The 20,360-nt window shown below is 43.8% G+C and overlaps 1 protein-coding gene across 2 annotated transcripts in view; it reads right to left on the reverse strand.

The window, feature by feature from the left end:
• The window catches only part of LOC142466810 (uncharacterized), a 178,841-nt gene that overhangs the window by 91,505 nt on the left and 66,976 nt on the right, over positions 1 to 20,360 (reverse strand). The window contains exon 3 of one of the 2 annotated variants that reach the window (XM_075572268.1): positions 15,674 to 17,800. The exons of the other annotated variant lie outside the window; for it this stretch is intronic. Within the exon in view, the coding sequence (XP_075428383.1) occupies positions 16,011 to 17,800 (1,790 nt within the window). The 3' untranslated portion in view covers positions 15,674 to 16,010. Of the gene's footprint in view, positions 1 to 15,673; positions 17,801 to 20,360 lie in introns of those variants that run through there. 2 annotated transcript variants of the gene reach the window in all.

Raw genomic sequence — 20,360 nt, forward strand, 5'->3', positions numbered from 1 at the left:
GCAGAGCTCAAGACCGGTCAGCTCCAGAGATCTGGGTTCTTTTAGTCAGTCTCTCCTGTGAGACTCAAAAAACACTGCTCTGTCTCCAAAGGTCAGCTCACACGTGAGCAAAGGAGGAGTTACTTCCTGTCTCAAAGGCAGGCTTTTTCTGCTACCTGTAATCAGGCAGGTGGTGCTAGTTAATTTGCTACCAGCAGTTAACCACCACACTGCTCGATTAGAGGCACCTTTGTGAACAGGGATAAGTCCCCTGTTACACCCCCCAAGGAAATCACTCACGTGACGAAATGCGTTGGAACGTTTGCCTACGTGATTGATGTTCACCAATGACAAACGGAGTCAGTGCGTGAGGGAGATTTAATTAAAGCACCAACAGCTGTTGTTTGGACGCGAGCTGCTTTTGGATGTGAGCCGCACACCGCCGGTACTGGAGTCATCGTGTACTTCAGCTACAGTCCCACAGCAACCGAGACGGCCTTACCCTCGGGTTTTCTTCAATTGCACCGGGCGGCTAACCCTTCGTGCACCGACTTTGGACCCGTTCTCTGCTCCGATTTGGTGACGTCACTTCTGCAGAGATTATTCTCTCAAATGCGAGGTTTTACTCTCCCCTTGTGAGTGCAAATCCTAGTGACTGTCTCTTTTTTAACCCTTATTAAATTGTCAACAAAATTACGCTATGGTGCATGCGCTATATATATATATATATATATATATATATATACAGTGTTCGACAAACCTATACATCTGTATGCCCCGGGCGAGTGGATTTAACACCGTGGCGAGCTCCTATTGGCCCAAGCAGCACACGTGTTTTTTTTTTAATTTTTCCCTGCTCGCGCTGCTGTTTAATTTCCCCAGCTCGCGCTGGAGGAAAAAAAAAAAGCTGTAGGCGGATTCATGTTGTTGAGGGAGATTACCCCGCCTCCGGCTCTCTGAGCAGTGCCTTCCCTCCTCCCCTGCCTCTCAGCAATACTTTCCCTCCTCTCATCAGCGCTTTCACTCCTCCCCCTTCCAGCAGCCAGCTCCTTCCGCCCCTCTGTCTGCCACAGGCCCTTGCAGGGCCACCTGTCGCCCCCCCCCCCCCACCATCGGGCCATCCGGCCCCCCCCAATCGGGCCATCCATCTCCCCCCATCGGGCCCCCTGCCCCCCCCCCAATCGGGCCATCCATCTCACCTTCCACAATCAGGCTATCCGCCCCCCCCTCCCCCAATCGGGCCATCCGCCCCCCCCACCTCAATCGGGCCATCCGCCGCTGGCCCCATCATGTTGGGTCAGAGCGTCTGCAGGTTCACCACCTGTCATCCGCAGGTCCCAATACGGGGAGGGCCCAGGCCAGGTAACGGGTGTGCTCTGGCGGGGAGGCAGGACATCGCCCTCCCACCTACTCACCCTCCCACCCACTCTCTCACCTACTCACCCCTACTCACCCTCCCACCTACTCACCCTCCTCTCCACCTACCCTACTCACACACCCTACTCACACACTTACCCACCCGACTAGTCACACACACACTCAATTCTTAGTAGCAATTTACTACTTTTTTTAAAAGTGGGGGTGGGTCTAGGGGCGGGACTAATGGTAAGCTGGGGGCGGGGCTAGGTGGCGAGTAGATTTTTGGTTGATTTGTCAACCACTGTGTGTGTGTACGTACACACACACACACACGTATACATAGATGTTACCGTTCCAAGGATTGGTAAACAAGAGACAGCACTCAATGTTGAAAATCAAAGTGTATTAGTGATAGCAAAAATACATCCAGAAACCCAACATTTCAGTCCTACAGAATGGGGCCCAGAATGTATCCCCCTGTGTCCTACAGAATGTATCCCCCTGAGGAAGGTCCCATTCTGTAGGACCGAAACGTTGGGTTTCTGGATGTATTTTTGCTATCAGTAATACACTTTGATTTTCAACATTGAGTGCTGTCTCTTGTTTACCAATCCTTAGAATGGTAACGTATAACTACATTCTCTATATGGGACGTGCACCTGTGGCTTACCAGCACCTATTGGAGTGCCAACTGCCTTGTCTGTCTGTCTGTCTACACACACATATATACATATACATACATACTGTATACATACACATACATCTTGAGATGCATGGGATTTCACCTTTTGCTGGACTTCCCATACCTTCAAAATAAGGTAATCCAGGGGTTAACACTGTCTGCATAGTCAGATTTCAATACATCAGGTCTGCTATAACCTGCTCTCATTCTATCTCTGTGGTTCCAGCTGACGGGCACGTCATGTGTTTAATCCCGAATCAGTCATATTGGATTTCTCCCACAGTAGTAGAGGGACATTTACACCTACTTTCTGGATTTTCACTTACCATGCTGCTGGAGTTAACCCCCACCTTTTTTCATTGCATTGAACCACATGCGACTCTACTGCCTGTTTACAAGCATCTGCACATTTGTCAATTGACATTCACTTGATCCTCAGAGACATTTAACCCTTAAGGCTTATATCTATCAATTCATGGTATCGGCTCCACTGGTTTGACTTTTTATTCCTGTATGTTTATTGTGTTTTATATTTTAAATTGCTTGCGGACCTTGTTGTCCATATTTTAATAAATTGTTCATAATACTCTATATGCACTAGGAGTGTGCGCTCTCCATTTTTCTGTTGAGATATATGATACTAAAGAAAAAAAGCACAAATAACAAATAGTAAATAGAAAAAATTAAACAATTTATTATACCAGATAATAAATGCCCCTAACTTGATAAACAAATTGAGGTAGATATAAAAGCATACAAATTAAATGATAAAAACAATAATGATTAAAAAACAAAAAGGCCCACCACAAGCGGATACTCAATAGAGGAGGAAACCTGTTAATAAAAGACACATAGTGACCAAGGGACTGACTCAATGAGGGGAGATCGGACAGATGGAAATGTGATATACTGTATGATCACAAAAATAAGTCCAGAAGAGAAAACGGAGGTAATAAGCAATTCCAGTATAGTAAAAGTACATAGAGAGTTCTCAGTATAATCTCACCAGTATTCGCTTGTGAGCAGTAACAACAGGCGATCCGTCAGCTGTGCCTCCTAGTAAAAGAAAGCCACGATTAAGCCGATCCAGAAATTGATCCTATAGCAGCCTGTTCACTGATAAGCAAATGATGCCCCGATGGAGAGGGGGGGGGGGGGGAGGGGGGAGAGAAGGAGGAGGGGGGTGACCGCACGGCCAGACCCGAGTCCGGTAGCGTACTTAAACTACGCGCGGACTTCACACTCCTTTTAGATATACCGCTGGTTCCATGAGCAGCTGGATGCCTTACTTCAGCTCTTTTTACAGGATACAACACGCTGCAGCTCTGTATTTCCTCCGGTTTCCAGTCCCGCAGTGTCTGTTTAGCAGGGAATCCTCTACAGTTCATGGGTAATTAGAATGACATAGACCCTAAGCCTTTCGTCAGACCAAGTTCTGACTTTATCAGAGGTGTGTCTAAAAGAGCGGCAGCTATTCAACATTTATAGAAGTCCAAAAAACATAATTGGTGGATAGATGTAGCCAATGAAGATCAGGGACACATCCTTGTATTACAAACAGATACAATTATATGTGAATACACGACATGACCATAAGTGATGCATAAAATATACAATATGAATGATATAGTAAATCATTAAAATGTAATTCATAAACAAAGAACAAGAATATATAAGGAATATATCAACCTAATATTCAAAACATGAATTAATCGTAAATAGATAAACAATAATGAAAAATCAAAAAAGGTTGAATGAAAATACTTTAATTGGGAGAAAAGGGGAAAAGATGGGATAAGACTCTCGCTTCAGCTTGGAATAGTTGATAAGGTAGTATAAAACGACATGGAGCAATAGGGATAAGAATAATGCTGTATACAAAAGGAATGAACTGGGGGAGAGGAAAGGGGAGTCACGGTTGTGCTCGCCACAAACCTGGGTCGGACCGTGTGGCTGAGGTGGGGTTGTAAAAGCACAGACCTTAGACTGCGCAGGCTGATCCGTATTGCGCAGTTCGTAGTCATACGTAGCAGGGTCGGGACTGGAGAAGGTAGCATCATCAGTGGACAAGCCATGGTCAGGACTGGAGAGATCAAGCAGGAGTTCAGCAACAGGTAATCAGAAGTTCCCCGCTTCAGCTTAGGAGCGTGAGCGCGGGCATGGGTTCTGCGCGTGCGGTGACCATGGCCCATGGTACTGGTCTCAGGAAGGGATAGGCAAACCGCAGTGGGCACACCGCCAGGCAGCACTGGTAAACCAGTGCTTCAGCGCAAGAGTCCAGAGCGGGCCTGTGCAAGCAGAGAGAGAGCTACAGACCTCAGGACTCGTAGATCGGCCTCTTCAAGGGAAGGACAGCAGGCCTCAGGAAACTGGAAGCTGAAGTACGCACTGGAGAATCCTCCGCTTCAGCACAGGAACCCAGACACGGCCTCTGTAATGGAGAATGAGCAGCAGGCCCCAGGAACCAGTAGATAGGCTCTGCTGTAGAGGGATTGCAGACCTCAGGAAACAGGGATCTGAAGTTAACATGAAGAGTACTCCGCTTCAGCACAGGAGACAGGAACAGACCTCTGCGTGAACTAGGGAATAGAACTAGAGAGATTAGTACACAACAGAGCCAAGCCTTAGGGCTTGTGGCAGAACACTTGTGACATCCAGGAAGGACTATGCTCGGCAGGGAGCATTGTGGGAAAGGTGTCTTTAAAGGTCAGTGAACCAATAGCAGAAGGGGCTTGTGACAGCATTGCTTTAATGAGTGAATCCAGGGTGAAGCTGCAGCAAACATCAGGAGCAGTGTTCCAGGGCTGCACAAGTCTGTAAGGCAAGGCAAACAGTAAACTGAGGTGTGGATTCCTTACAGTACCCCCCCCCCCTTCACGTGAGACCTCTGGGTGAACAAGACCACTCATAGAGTTGTCCCCCAAGGGGTGAATATGTCTTCAGCCGTGCACTGAATAAAGGTAACTTTATGCAGGGGTACCAATAGGAGAACTAGCGTCAGGAGCTGGTGCTTGAGAGTCAGTGACAGATAATGGGGGAGTAATGATGGGAGTTAAAGAGACAACAAGCGGCAAGTTGGAGCCATGGAAACTCTTAATAGCAGAAACCTTAGAAGCAAAAGGAGTCTTATCCAAAACTGCAAGGGCCCTAACAACAGGGGTGCTTGTCATGACAAAAACATAAATAGGCGTGTTTACTAGTGCAAAAAGTCTGATAACGGGACTCCTAGCCAGTGGTGAGGGTGTCTGGGTTTGACTAGTGAGAAAATCAGAAATAGTGATAAGTGACAGCATCAATCACTGAGGTTTTAGGTTTGCTGGACATGTGTGAGAAAGTACCCTTTAAGACAGGAGTTTTAATTTTTACACCGAGTAACCCAACGGTTGCTGGGGCATATTTAGATGCAGTGCTGAGGGGTTGAGGTTTAGCAAGGGCAGGAAAACTAAATAGCTCAGATTTAAACACCAGGACTAGTAATATAGGCAGGGTGGTCTCAGACTGTACTAAGGGAGTAACAACAGATATGCTGATCCCTGGAGGGTTTGCATGGGCAGAGAAATCACGGGAACCAACAGCAAGGACGGCCTCTATAGGAAGAGATTCTGAATCTGGAGGGAGGTTTTTACCTCTCAGAGTATCAGGACCGACAAGGCAAATTTCAGAGAGAGGGGAAACTTTGTACTGGCTTCTAGCTAGCACATATGAAAAAACCTCACTTCTGAGTGAAAACAGTGTGTCAGCAAACATTCCTGGGAACCCCACATGAACCCCAGGAGGGGCATAATGACCACTGTACGCTTTTAACCCCAAGCTTTGAGAAAAGGAGAACACAGACAGAACAAGGGGAGCAACCACAACTGTGCTGTTCTCTGAAGTGGGTATTTGGAAAGTGTGTCTGGGACATCAGAAACGACTACAGATTCCACGAAAAGGGGTCTATGCTCAGAAGCAGGGATTTCAGCTCTCTGAGTGACAGACTGGGTCAGCGACATACCTAGGAGTGGGGATTCTGCAAACAGGCTTAGGGAAACAAACGGTTCCAGAATACTTTTAACTGGAGCCAGTATTATTGCTGAAAGTTCTGGGGGCGTAGCCCCGAGAATCTTAGCTGAGTCAGGGGACATAAGGGGTTCATCCTCTGAAGCTAAGGAGGTGTCCTTGACTGGTGGACTACAGTGATTTACCAAGGGAGGTTCATAGGGCTGACCTGCAGGGGTTAACATAGGAAAAACCTCAAGGGTTAAGTTAGGCTGTACCTGAGAATCAGGAAAAGATACGCTAGTCTCCGAGAGTGGGGACATAGGGTTTTCAGCTACTTGCCCTAGAGACCTCACATTAGTCTGCGGGATACAAGGGTTAACAATGGGGACCTCAAATAGCAGACTAGCAGGGGTTAAGTGAAACAAACAGATATTGCGCTCGTAAGTGGTAAATAAGGATTAAGTGATATTGTGATCTAAATAAATATAACCTTAGGTTAGGGAGGTTTTATGCTGCTGTTCTTGGGGGATGGCTCAGCAATCCAACCAGTACAGAAAGAAGAAAAAAACAGCGCAAAAAAACCTCATGGTGTAGTATTTAAAATAAATTTATAGAATAAAAGGTGATTATTGCACGTACATCAATAAAAGCATATATCAGCAAGACATGTTATGGACATGTTACCACTCGCGGGAACAGCTGGGTGCGGGCTGGTGTATATCTGGATCGTCCTCCGGTCTTTGGCATACAGCTCAGCAGGAGGTATATGTCTCGTTAGGGAATCTCCCCGCAGTAGCCGTCTGCTCGGAAATGATGATCTCCGGTCTGTGGTAGGCTCGCTCGGCGGGAAGTTCAAACCTCTCAATGACGTCACGTCGAACGCTCTACGCGTTTCCCTCCTACACGGAGGTTCGTCAGGAGCGAGTGACGAACCTCCGTGTAGGAGGGAAACGCTAGAGCGTTCGACGTGACGTCATTGAGAGGTTGCCTTGCAGTGTCTGAAACCGGGAATCCCTCTCCATTTTCTCAACCTTCCACTCCTTACACTATTGAATGCGGAGAGACGCGAGTGATAGACGGGCGCCGTCTGATGACGTCAGAGCTATCGCGGTCTTATCCGGAACTAATTGGGAGAACATCGCGTCTGATCTGACGGCTGCTGCAGGGAGATCCCTCAAGGTGGTTTGAACTTCCCTCCGAGCGAGCCTACCAGAGACCGGAGATCATCATTTCCGAGCAGACGGCTACTGCGGGGAGATTCCCTAACGAGACATTTACCTCCTGCTGAGCTGTATGCCAAAGACCGGAGGACGATCCAGATATACACCAGCCCGCACCCAGCTGTTCCCGCGAGTGGTAACATGTCCATAACATGTCTTGCTGATATATGCTTTTATTGATGTACGTGCAATAATCACCTTTTATTCTATAAATTTATTTTAAATACTACACCATGAGGTTTTTTTGCGCTGTTTTTTTGCGCTGTTTTTTTCTTCTTTCTGTACTAGCAGGGGTTAAAACAGAAATAACCTCGGGGACAGAACCCAGGGAGGTTAACTCAGGACTAGGGACCGTGGCCGCTTCAACCTTAGGGGGCAGTGATAGTAGGGCGACTTGGTCATCTTTAGGAAGGGGTGGTACCCCCACGGGTTTAGTAACAGGGCTGGCAGAAAAGAGATTGTGATTAGAAAGTGCGTAGGCAGCGAGAAGAGGGTCTTGCTCACTTAAGATTAGGTCAAAATCTTGGTACAACACACGGGCGGCATCTAGAATCTGATCTAGAGTCTTACGATCTGAGGTGGAAAAAATAAGGTGCATTTGGGAGTACAGGGCCTGTTGAGTCTTTCTTTCCTCTTTAAATTGCTGAGATCTAGTTGTAGAGGGAGAAAGGGGGTGGCCCGGTATTAAAGGGGTTGCACCCCATATGGCCATCCCCTGACCTCACCAGAGAGACAAGGGGTTAACTTGACTGCGGTCCAGGGATGAGGTTTGCACCTTGTTATACCTTGAAAATGTATGTTCCCCTGTTCCCATGTTTCATTATAAGCATGTATTTTAATGTTTTAAAGTGCATTTCTGTATCTTCAGTTCTGGAGGTCGCAGAGAGTTCATATTTGGCCAATATGTGGAGTCACTGTAGGCATTAAAAACTGGCAAAGGTTGACCCACTGAGCCCACCAGAAAGGAACTTATTAGTATGTGTAGATATTAAAGTGTATATGTATTGTATTTTGGATCTGTTCTGAAAATGCAGACTATGGAACAAGGAAAAACCCGGGCGCTCCCTGATGAAGTTCTAGAACAGGGGAAATGTAGCAATGAATATTACAACCTTATAAACAAAGATTCCCTCTGGTTCGTCTTCTTGTCCTATGGCTCTGACCCCAATAGGATCCTTATCCAGGATCCTTATTTGTACAGGGATATAGAGAAAGAAAGGGGGAGCACAGGTTGAAGACTTTGGGGTATGTATAGTATCTTATTAGATATTTGTGGGTGTGCTTGAAAGATATATTAAATCACTTACACAGCCTTGTGTAAATGCTCTCACAGCAAGGTTTACTTTTCTTTGTGTTCCCTTGGTTGATTTCCTTCTTCTTCTCAGGGTTTGGTTTTCTTCCTGGATTTCTTCAACAGTCCTCGGCTTACAGTGAGAATGTCTCCCTCGGAGTGAACAGATTGAAAGACAGTTGTTTAGAGGAGAATACAGCCAGTATTTGTAATGTCCAATACTGTCAACTCTAAATATATATATATATAATGTCCAATGCTATCAACTCTAAATATATAAAAATATATAGAGGCAGTAAATACTGCCAGCACTCACACGGGCAAGTGTGGGTACAATCCTAGGGGAAGGTATCTTTTTATCCGGACTGGTCTTCACACGTGGTGATCTATAGATGTAATTAGGGTCTGGTGTATAATGATAGATGTAAATCAAATAATACTCACACAGCCTTGTGTGAGTAAATGCACATCAAGGTGTCTTTAACTTGGATATTTTCTTTCTTTTATTCAGGTTCTTGATCTTCTTCCTGGTTTTCTTCGCCGGTCTTCAACTCCCAGTTAGGAAATCCCCCTCGGTGTGAACAAATTTGAAAACAATTGTTAGTAGGAAAATATCAACATAATTCTGTAGTGACCCACTAGAAAACCCAAGCAGATATATAAAAGCAGCAAATGCTGCAGGCACTCACACGGGCAAGTGTGAGTGCAATCCTAGGGGAAGGTATCTTTTTTCTCTGTTGGTGTTTTTACACCTGCTGCCTTGTGGGGGTAATGGTGGTTTGATATATAGGGATCTATAAAACTAAAAATAATAGTCACACGGCCTTGTGTGAGTGTATGCACATCAAGGTGTCTTTTAATCCTTTGCAGTACTGCTAATGTTAAGTTCCAAGTGGGCAAGTGTATATAGATGACCCCTCCTTGGTGTAGATATAAAATGGAACAATGTCACGATTCTGGTGGACTACAATACATTTTATTGGGCTGTTTCTCCTTTTAACGTTTTTTTCATTGTTTTTATTTATGTTTTGTTTTTAGAGCTTTTGAGAATAAAATGTATTGTAGTCCACCAGAATCGTGACATTGTTCCATTTTATATCTACCAGAAGTAAGTAATGGTGATGGTGCTACAATCAGGAGTGGGGTAGATAAGGGTAAAAAACTGGCCCAGCGCCCTTCCCCTGTCCCATCCTTTTCTGACCAAAGGTATTGCACCATTGAGCCCTTATTAGGAATTAGGCACCTCTATATTCTATCCTTACCAGCAGGTTATAATTTGGCAGCTATTACAGAGCCTCCGTGTAACTCTGCACTCTCTGTTTACTTATGCTAATCCACCTACTAGCGTCATCGGCATAGAACGCAATTATCCAATCAGAACGGACTTTCTCCGATATATACTGGGGGCAGTACTAGTGCTCCTGTTCTGCCTTGACAAAGCCCAGCGAAACGTACGTCGGCATATGACGTCATCAGGGGCAGTACCAGTCCGACGTCCGAGGGGCAGTACCAGTGCTCACGATCGGAGCACCTCCGCTTCTAGCTCTCTACGTGGAGTTTGGGATATGCATTATGCATTATATAGATTAACTGCACTACCATTTACTGGTCCTATTACCTGACTAGGCAGGGACCTAGCAACAGCCCGATGGTGCACCGCTATTAAGTATGAGTACCAGGGGCAAGTTACAAGATCGGCTGCACTCTGTAGCGTCCACTATTTTGGACGCCATGTTTACACAGGCACTACTTGTGCACTGTGATACTAGTTCACTATTTTACTTACCTGCTTCTACTGTGAGTCCTTTCATCTAGGGCTGTGTGTGGCTGGGTCAGTACCCTAGCATATGTGTGCACAGCAGACACTACACATCACACTAGCAGTCCGACTATTACGTCTATTAGTGTTATCCAGACTAGCTAGCTGTGGCACTCTATTTTGTGTATTACTATCTGATTAACGGTCATACTGGGATTAGAGTTCAGTCGCATCTAGACTGAACTACACTCCAGACCATGTAAGTGCACACCTATGGTACATTAAGTCCACCACTTCAGGTCAACCACTTTTACTTGGGAGGGGGTCACTATAACTATATTAGAACTCCGCAGTGGTTTGACTGATCGCAGGTTCATTCAGCAGGCTATTAGACACCTGCTAATATCTCTTTAGCCGTCATACTTACCTGTACCTTTCTCTATACTTAGGACAGGCATCTGGCTATTAAACAGTGCATCCGATCAGTTTTAACATTCGCTGTCATATTGGCTCCTACTGAGTCACCAGCAGATGCTAATGCCAATTATTGACTATGGAGACATAGTATATGGCTCGGCTCCTCAAACCCACCTTAGCAAACTTGACACCCTCTACAATTCAATTTGTCGTTTTGTTCTCCAATGCAACTACAACACACATCACTGCGAAATGCTCAAAGAACTAGATTGGTCAACACTAGAGTCTAGGCGCAAAGTTCACCTTTCCTGTCTTGCCTTTAAATTCTTCATGGGCAAGCTACCCAGCTACCTGAACAAGCTCCTCACCCCTACCACTTGCAGCACTTATCACCTGAGATCAGACTCCAAAAGACTATTCATGGTCCCAAGGCTCAACAAAGTATCCGGACATTCCTCCTTCTCCTTCCGTGTACCCCAAAACTGGAACAACCTACCAGAGACTCTCACATCCACCACCAGTTTAAGTTCTTTCAAATCTAAGGCTGTCTCACATTTTAACCTGGTCTGTAACTGTTTCATACACTCATAATATATATTTTCTTTAACTGTGCACGCAATGTCTTGTATATAATGTATACGCAGTTAATTTATGTAACTGTACCTGTAACCATGTATTATTTGTTTTACTCTGTGCCCAGGACATACTTGAAAACGAGAGGTAACTCTCAATGTATTACTTACTGGTAAAATATTTTATAAATAAATAATCCTGACCTTACAGCGTTCTCTTTTTTATTTGAGTAATCACTCCTATTAATGTGTTTTAATTATTTCATTATTTCACCCAGCATACACTTACGTTCATTTGTACCTGTGACACACAAGTACATGAGTGCTCTCCTTGGGGTTCTGTTTCTTTTTGTTCATTGTATACAAAAAGAGAAAGATTCCCTGTAGAATGCACTCAGAGTGACATAGTGTGTAATGAGTGAAACTTAAAATCCTTTTCATTGATAATGATAAAAAAGATAATTACCAGATTGACCATAGATTTTATTTTACCAATCGGTGAACAATTTAACATAAATCATACAGGATGCCAGTAGTTCCTATTAGGTCCACTCGTGTGGTGCTCTAATATACCTTACACCTAGATAAAATACTGTACTAGGCTGTATAGCATTAGAAACAATAATAGTGTAGGTTAACACTGCTTCCCATTTAGTGGTATTTAGTATGGGAAAGTGCTTCTAATAAATATTAGATGCAGGGTGCGGTCTGGGTGATAATAGGACTAATTGTCTTAACTGTCTGATGTAACCCCTATTGTATCCACATTGTGTCCATTTGTGGTTCTGAACTTTGTATCAAATCACTAAATCCACTATGGTGAAGCTATTGAGATTGTCACTAGAATTATTATCAAACTATGGTTGTAATCGTATATAAATCCCAAAGTTATGGGTATAATAGTGAAGTGTGAACTGGGAAGTTGGTTATCCTTTTATAAACACAGAAGATAGCTGAATCAATATAAAATACGGTTAAAATTGGATCTCTTCATTTACTGTATCAGCCACTTTAATTAGTGCTGTTTGATTGAGAAACTAGTGTTTATAAATGAGCCACGGATGCTCGCATATAGTGTGTTGGAAAGGTCTATAAGGCTAATGTGATCCTCAGTAATTACTATCTCCAGCTGTTTTCATTATCCTGATCATAGGAGAATATGGGGAATGACCCCCAAGGTATACCGAGGCTACTACCCAGGTTAAAATTATATCAGTCCATAAACCAGGGAGGAAGACACCACTCTTCTTAAGATAATGTTATAAAAGCTATATAAGCTTAATATGTATCCGGACTAATTCAGGGTGGTGGGCTAGGAAGTATATTCCGGTAGAAGTACAGAAAGGCACCAAACAGCGGTCACAGCTCCTCCAACCAGCCAACGCATTGAAAAAGTAAAAAACTTTATTGGATGTAAACAGTGAACATCAGCAGCAATTCACTCTGGCGCGTTTCGTCCAATAGCGGACTTTATCAAAGAGTAATCACCCCTGCAATGTAGCGATTCATATATAGGTGATGACGTGGTTCAATTAATTAGAAAATCCTGAAAATTAAAACTAGAATTATCAACTTGAACATCAGTATCAGTTAGACCATTCTCTGCGACATTAGATATTTCCATATTTCCATATCAAGAGGAATAGCATCAGAATCTAAGGCATTAAAACGTCATGTATTGGATATACACCCTGAACACTCTCCATCCATTTGGCATCAATCAGGAGTGGGAACTCAAACACTTCCTGGTTGGTTCACCTTTTTGTGTGGGGTGTTCAGGGTGTATAATATTTAATGGTTACATTACTAATGTTTGCCATATGTCATCATGTGTTATAAATTGTATATTTTATTATATACAATTACTTGTCACTTATATTACTTGGTCTATATACCAACATATATATATTTAATATATATTTTTTTATATATTGTCTATTGTTATATTTTTTCTTCAGATGGTTCATTGCTCCTTAGTTATCAATTACTATTCGCAATTATATATAATTTTTGTTTATTCATTTTTCCATATCCATCACATTGCTATGTTTAGTTTGTTATTTATGTGAATATTCAGCCATTCGTTGTTTTTAACCCCTATGTTTTTATTTTTTCCTTTTTTCCTTTCTTCTTACATATGTAGTATATATATGGTTATTATGGGTTTGTGCATGTTCCGTTCCCTATGTATGTTTGGTGACGTGGATTAGTAAAAAATTAACTAATGGCTAGCAGGTGAAGGGGGAGGTCCATCCCTGTGATTTTCTAATTAATTGAACCACCTCATCACCTATATATTAATCGCTATATTGCAGGGGTGATCACCCTTTGATAAAATCCGCTATTGGACGAAATGCGTCAGAGTGAATTGCTGCTGATGTTCACTGTTTACATCCAATAAAGTTTGTTTACTTTTTCAATGCGTTGGCTGGTTGGAGGAGCTGTGACCTGTTTCTTCTTCCATTATCCTGATCAACCCATAGGTCACAGAACATGTAACTACAAATAGTACTACCAATAGTCTACACGTTAAGCCCCCGGACGAAGCAGGTGGCGAAATGTGCGCGTCAGGGCTTGTCTGTCTCTTCAGGACGCGGTGGTGCCCTCAGCAGTTTCCCCCTCCCTGCTGGATCTCGCAGTCTGTGCCCCTGTCATCTTGTGAGCATGCGTAGTGGAGCGGTTGCGGTTTACTCCCTCTGAACCTAGGAACACTCTCTTGGCTGTGGATGTTTGCTACTACCTTGCTGGACTGGTCTAAGTACTTCTGTGACCCCCTTTTGGCATTTGTCATTGTTACCCATCATGTACATGCCTCTCTGTGTGTGCTTTATCTACAGGCTCAGCCCACATCATGTGATTTTGCTGATATTATATGTATCTATCTTTACATTTTCACCTCACACAGGGGGCCTTATTTAGGTAGCCTTAACCGGCTGGTCAGAGTGTTTTTGAGGAAAGAATTTTCTTGCCTTTACACTTTCATGTAAAGGGTTAATTCATTGTTCATGCAGTGTAGCACTGCTTTCCAGCACATATCTCCACATCCCAGGTTCAGTTTCTGTTCCCCCTAATGATTTGTGGTATTTGTATGTATAAGCTCATTGTTGCTTCATTCCACTTATCTAAGGCTAAGGCCCCGCTGCCTCAGACCACGCGCCCGCACTGCAGACAGGCGGCGCGTGGAGATGCACTTGGGGCTTTTTCCGGTCCAAAGGGACCATTTTTGCGAGTGGGGGGAAGCGGCTAAAACGGGTGGGGGGGCACGGCCATGACGCGGGCGGGGCGGGACCACACGTCAGCCGTTCAACCCCTCAACCGCTGAGCCCCTCAACTCCTCACTCACAGACACGCACTCACAAATACACACGGGTGGGTGGGGGTTGAATCGGAGCAGGGGGGGAATCTGAAGGTGGACCCCCCCAAGAGGAGAGAGTCTGTGGGAGGGAGCAGGGGGGACTTCCTTGGTGCTGCAAAGTTTATTTAAAATTGCTGCTTTCTCCCCACTCTCCTCCCCGCTCCCCGAAGCCTCCCCTCCTCATTGGCTCGCAGCCACACCATGTGACGCGTCGCCGCTTGGGATTACAATTCTCTTGAATCCCCTGCCGGCTGACGCGTCACAGCGTGTAGTAAGCTGTGCAGCCAGGGGGGACTGGGACCGGATCGGGAGGATTCCCCTGCTGGTGGGGAATGCTCGTGCGGCCGCCCGTGCTGCTGGGCGCAGCGGGTCCCAGCCCTTAGAGGCTCAGCATTATTTCATCTTTGAGGATACCACTGCTCCTTTTCAATGATTTGTATCTGTATGTGATTAATACATTTTGATATTTTTTGTATGCTAGAGTGCTACTTTGGGGATTCTTTTTTCTGTGTTGGTTTTCATATTATATTCATCCCCAGCACCGCCAGTAGTGGTTATCATTTACACTGCATTTAACTGGCTTTAGCACTTCTCACTTTAGGTCTGTGCAGGTTATTTCTGTGTCATATATATATATATAATCTATCTATATCTCTATCATTAATAAAGGGATACTTAACCCCCTCGGGTGCATTTTCATTTCAACGTGTAACTAAAAGACGTTAGTCTGTCTCTGTCCTCCACCTCAGTATTCACAGGACATTTGGTCATAGCCGTTTTGCCAAAACTCACCCCACCGCTGGCCACTTCACCACTAATCTAAGTGCCTAAAACCCCTTTATCCTAAGGCGCCCCTTACCCCGACACCCCCTACCTCAAGCCCTTACCGTAAAATGCCCTACCCTAAACCCCCTTAAATTAACCCCATACCCAAAACAGTTATAAAACTTACATTAGAAGCAGCTGGCGGCGAAGGGTCTGTCTGCGGCATAATGCCAGCGGCCAATTGGTCGCAGCGAAACTATTCTGATTCACAGCTAAGTGAGGCTACACACCGCTTCAGCATAATGGGGAACGCACATTTTATTAGAACCAACAGCATGGAAATATAAAACATTATTAAGAACAACATTTTTCTTTAAATAAAACTACTATAAGAATGATACAAATGACCTACATTTAAAAAAATGTATAACTTTTTTATCCTTTTAAAATGCTCGTTTTATGCACCATCAACTAAAGTCAATTTTCATTGTGATTTAGCGTAACACAGATACACGTGTGCACTTATATGTGAGCGTCTTAGTCGCTGGTTATCCCTAATCATGCCTGGCTTTAGAGATATATCTCTCCCCTGTGTGTGTCCTCTTGTGTTTGTTCAGCCTGGATAACACACTAAATCCCTTCCCACATTCCCCACATACATGCGGTCTTTCCCGTGTGTATCCTATTGAGCGTGTTCAGGGTGGATGACACACTAAATCCCTTCCTACATTCCCCCCATACATGCGGTCTCTCCCCTGTGTGTGTCCTTTTGTGTGTGTTCAGGCTGGATAACACACTAAATCCCTTCCCACATTCCCCACATACATACGGTCTCACCCCTGTGTGTGTCCTCATGTGTGTGTTCAGGCTGGATGTCACACAAAATCCCTTCCCACATTCCCCACATACATACGGTCTCTCCCCTGTGTGTATCCTCTTGTGTGTGTCCAGACTGGATAAGTCACTAAATCCCTTCCCACATTCCCCACATACATACGGTCTCTCCCCTGTGTGTGTCCTCTTGTGTGTGTTCAGGCTGGATGACACACTAAATCCCTTCCCACATTCCCCACATACATACGGTCTCTCCCCTGTGTGTGTCCTCTTGTGTGTGTGGAGGTTGGATAACACACTGAATCCCTTCCCACATTCCCCACATACATGTGGTTTCTCCCCTGTGTGTGTCCTCTTGTGTGTGTCTAGGCTGGATAAGACACTAAATCCCTTCCCACATTCCCCACATACATGTGGTCTCTCCCCTGTGTGTGTCCTCTTGTGTTTGTTCAGGTTGGATGACACACTGAATCTCTTCCCACATTCCCCACATACATGCGGTCTTTCCCCTGTGTGTGTCCTCTTGTGTTTGTTTAGGCTGGATGACACACTAAATCCCTTCCCACATTCCCCACATACATGCGGTCTCTCCCCTGTGTGTGTCCTCTTGTGTGTTTGCAGGTTGGATGACGCACTAAATCCCTTCCCACATTCCCCACATACATGTGGTCTCTCCCCTGTGTGTGTCCTCTTGTGTGTGTCCAGGCTGGTTGACAAACTAAATCCCTTCCCACATTCTCCACATACATGCGGTCTCTCCCCTGTGTGTATCCTCTTGTGTGTGTCCAGGTTGGATAAGTCACTAAATCCTTTCCCACATTCCCCACATACATACGGTCTCTCCCCTGTGTGTTTCCTCTTGTGTGTGTTCAGGTGGGATAACTGACTAAATCCCTTCCCACATTCCCCACATACATGCGGTCTGTCCCCTGTGTGTGTCCTTATGTGTGTGTCCAAGCTGGATAACCGACCAAATCCCTTCCCACATTCCCCACATACATGCGGTCTCTCCCCTGTGTGTGTCCTCTTGTGTTTGTTTAGGCTGGATGACACACTAAATCCCTTCCCACATTCCCCACATACATACGGTCTCTCCCCTGTGTGTGTCCTCTTGTGTTTGTTCAGGCTGGATAAGTCACTAAATCCTTTCCCACATTCCCCACATACATAAGGTCTCTCCCCTGTGTGTGTCCTCTTGTGTATGTTCAGGTGAGATAACTGACTAAATCCCTTCCCACATTCCCCACATACATGCGGTCTCTCCCCTGTGTGTGTCCTCTTCTGAAGGTTCTGGTCTGATAACCAAGTCAGACTCTTCCCACTTTCTCCATGATCTTTTCCCGTGGCAGCTGCTAATATATATATTTTGGAATGAGAAGTAGTTACATTGTTTATTAATTGCCTTGACTGGTTGAAAGAAACATTTTCTGTCATATTTATTGGAATGTTGCAAGATTGTTCTGTCCTCATCTTTTCCATATACTCATTTGGGTGTTTCAACTTCAGATGTTTGAGGAGGTAATCCTGATGGCTAAAAGCAACCTTGCAGTGCTGGGATGGGTGGGTTACTGGTGCTTGGCTTTGTACTAGACAAGACAAAAAAGTCACTGTTACACAAACTGTCTTACAAAAGGTCATGCAGGAGAGGTAAGTTGGCATATCACAAAAAGTTCAGGATGAAAGTAAACTGTAGATGTACATTGTAAAAATGAAGAGTTTACACAACATGTGCAGCATTAGGGCCGGGAGAGTAGATGTAGTGGATCATACATTTAAAGTGGATTATAATATCTAACGATTTAAAAGGAAATCTCACTAGCTGCAAAACACCAAAAGTGGCAGAAATCTTTTCAAATCCGTTGATAGATAGTAAGCCAGTTGTTTCAGTTGTGATGGTATAATGAAAAAATATTTGTACAATGAATAGAATACGTGTCTCATTAGAAGCTCACATATCAGTCACCGGGTGTTCCCGTTACCGCTCCATGTACCAGGTCTCTAATAGTTATAAGATGACCCAACTTTCTGCTAAATCTCTATTGTTAAATCAGGAACCAAATGCACAATGATTGTATTTGATATCACAGATGTTATTCAGACTTAATTAAGCTATACCAATATCATCCAGTGAAGTCCAGAACTGTGTTCATTTTTTTTATACAATTGTTTAAAAGTTCTGTTTTTTTAGGGAACAAAGAGTCTGTACTTATGTTACTAATTTCTCCCCATGCAAACATTGCATTTTATTAAACACAATGATTGTTTGTGTGAGATAGATAGATGGATAGATAGATATGTAACCACAAGAGAGAAAAGAGAAGTCCTATACCAAGCACTCAGGTTTAAGCAAAATAAGATGGACTTTATTACTAACACAGAACAAAAAAAAACTGTTAATATAAGTAAAAACGAGAACCACAATACTCCTAAATACTAACAACACTGCCGGACATAATGAAAAAAATCACAATTTTTTTTACTGTGAATTTATATACCAAATGTGAGGGAATACATTGAATGCACACTGGTGCAGAAAGTGGAACATAACAGCGAAAGCTGATACAAACCAGGGGAAAGAGTTATTCCCCATGGATATTAATTGACCGGCCGGCATTTCGCTAAGAGCTTCATCAGGGACATCAGACATTCATTTTTGCTTATGATGGACTTACCAGTGCTGGAATAATCTTATAACCACCAATGTGTGCAAGTTCATTTATTACAATTAAGCCAGTCATATATGGAGAGGTTCATATGCAATACAGACACTAAAAACTGTACGGATTATATATAGTGTATTTAGTATACAGTATGCTTCTTTGGCAGACATTCATTTTTTGCCTATGATGGATTCACTTGTGCTGGAATAATTTTATAACTATCAGTGTGTGCAAGTGCACCTATTACAATCAAGCCAGCTATATGTGGGAAGGTTTAAATGCTACATGGAAAAGAGGGGTTTCTCTTAAGCTGCATTACTAGTCAACCAATATTTGTACTATAAGAATTCCCTATTTTTGATCCATTCAGGGTGTGTTCCACCATGATTTGCATACAGATTTAGGTATTCTGATTCCAGCTGGACAGCTATCCCTACACTCAGGAGAGGCTTATCATTAACACCTCCTTGTGTTTTGGGAACTCTGGGTTTATTATGCATTATTTATATTTGTAATATCCTTTCATTGCATTAATAATTTCATACTGGTTGACATATGCTTTGTTATCCCTTTTGTTGCTTGCTGCATATATTTGCCTTTATTTTGCACTGGTCTGATGTAGATTTGATATGTTTTATAATTGGTTTTACTGTCTGTTCACCTTTTGGTCAATTGACCTCACAATAAATATTTAAACCAGTCAAGTGCTATACCTATTCTTGAGTGCCCTTAATTGGAGTTTCTACAGAATCTGTCTTCTGGATTCTGTAACCTCTTTTGTTTTGGAACACATTTCCTTTTGCTCCCGGGTGCACCATCAATGATATTTATTCATATATCTTTAGGTTTGATCGGTTAGTGCAGCGGTGCACAAACTGGGGGGCGCGAGACTGACTGCGGGGGGGGGGCACGAGGTTTACAAAGGCCCCGCACGCTTCCCGAAGGCACTTAAATTAAGTGCCGAGGGAGCGGCGAAGGCCTCTGTAAACCTTACTTGGCTCCGGCGGCATCTTACACGCGTCGCCATGGCAACGCGGCATCAAATGACGCCGCGAGGTTATGTTGCTATGGCAACGTGACGTCATGATGCCGGAGCCGAGGTGAGGGGGGGCGCAAATAGAGGGGAACCGCCGGCAGGGGAGTGCACGGAAAAATGTTTGCGCCCCCTGGGTTAGTTCATTTATTTTTGATATGGTCGTAGACCACTTCTCAGTTTTTCTTCCCTCTCCTTTTAGATTATCTGTCTGATCTGTGAGGCCTGACTTCTTACATACTTTCTCATATTTTCTTTATAGATTTTAAAATAATAAGGTAAATAAAATAAACCAACCCAAACAGCGATCACACCTGATCAAATTAAACATACTAATAGTTAAAATTTTGGTTTAACAAAACAATGACGATGTCTATTAATGTATTTTAATATTGTTGACGTATTTATTTATTACTGGGTTACCATTTATCGCCAATGTGGATATCTGGGCCC

Source organism: Ascaphus truei, chromosome 15 (assembly GCF_040206685.1).
Source record: "Ascaphus truei isolate aAscTru1 chromosome 15, aAscTru1.hap1, whole genome shotgun sequence".
Taxonomy (NCBI): domain Eukaryota; kingdom Metazoa; phylum Chordata; class Amphibia; order Anura; family Ascaphidae; genus Ascaphus; species Ascaphus truei.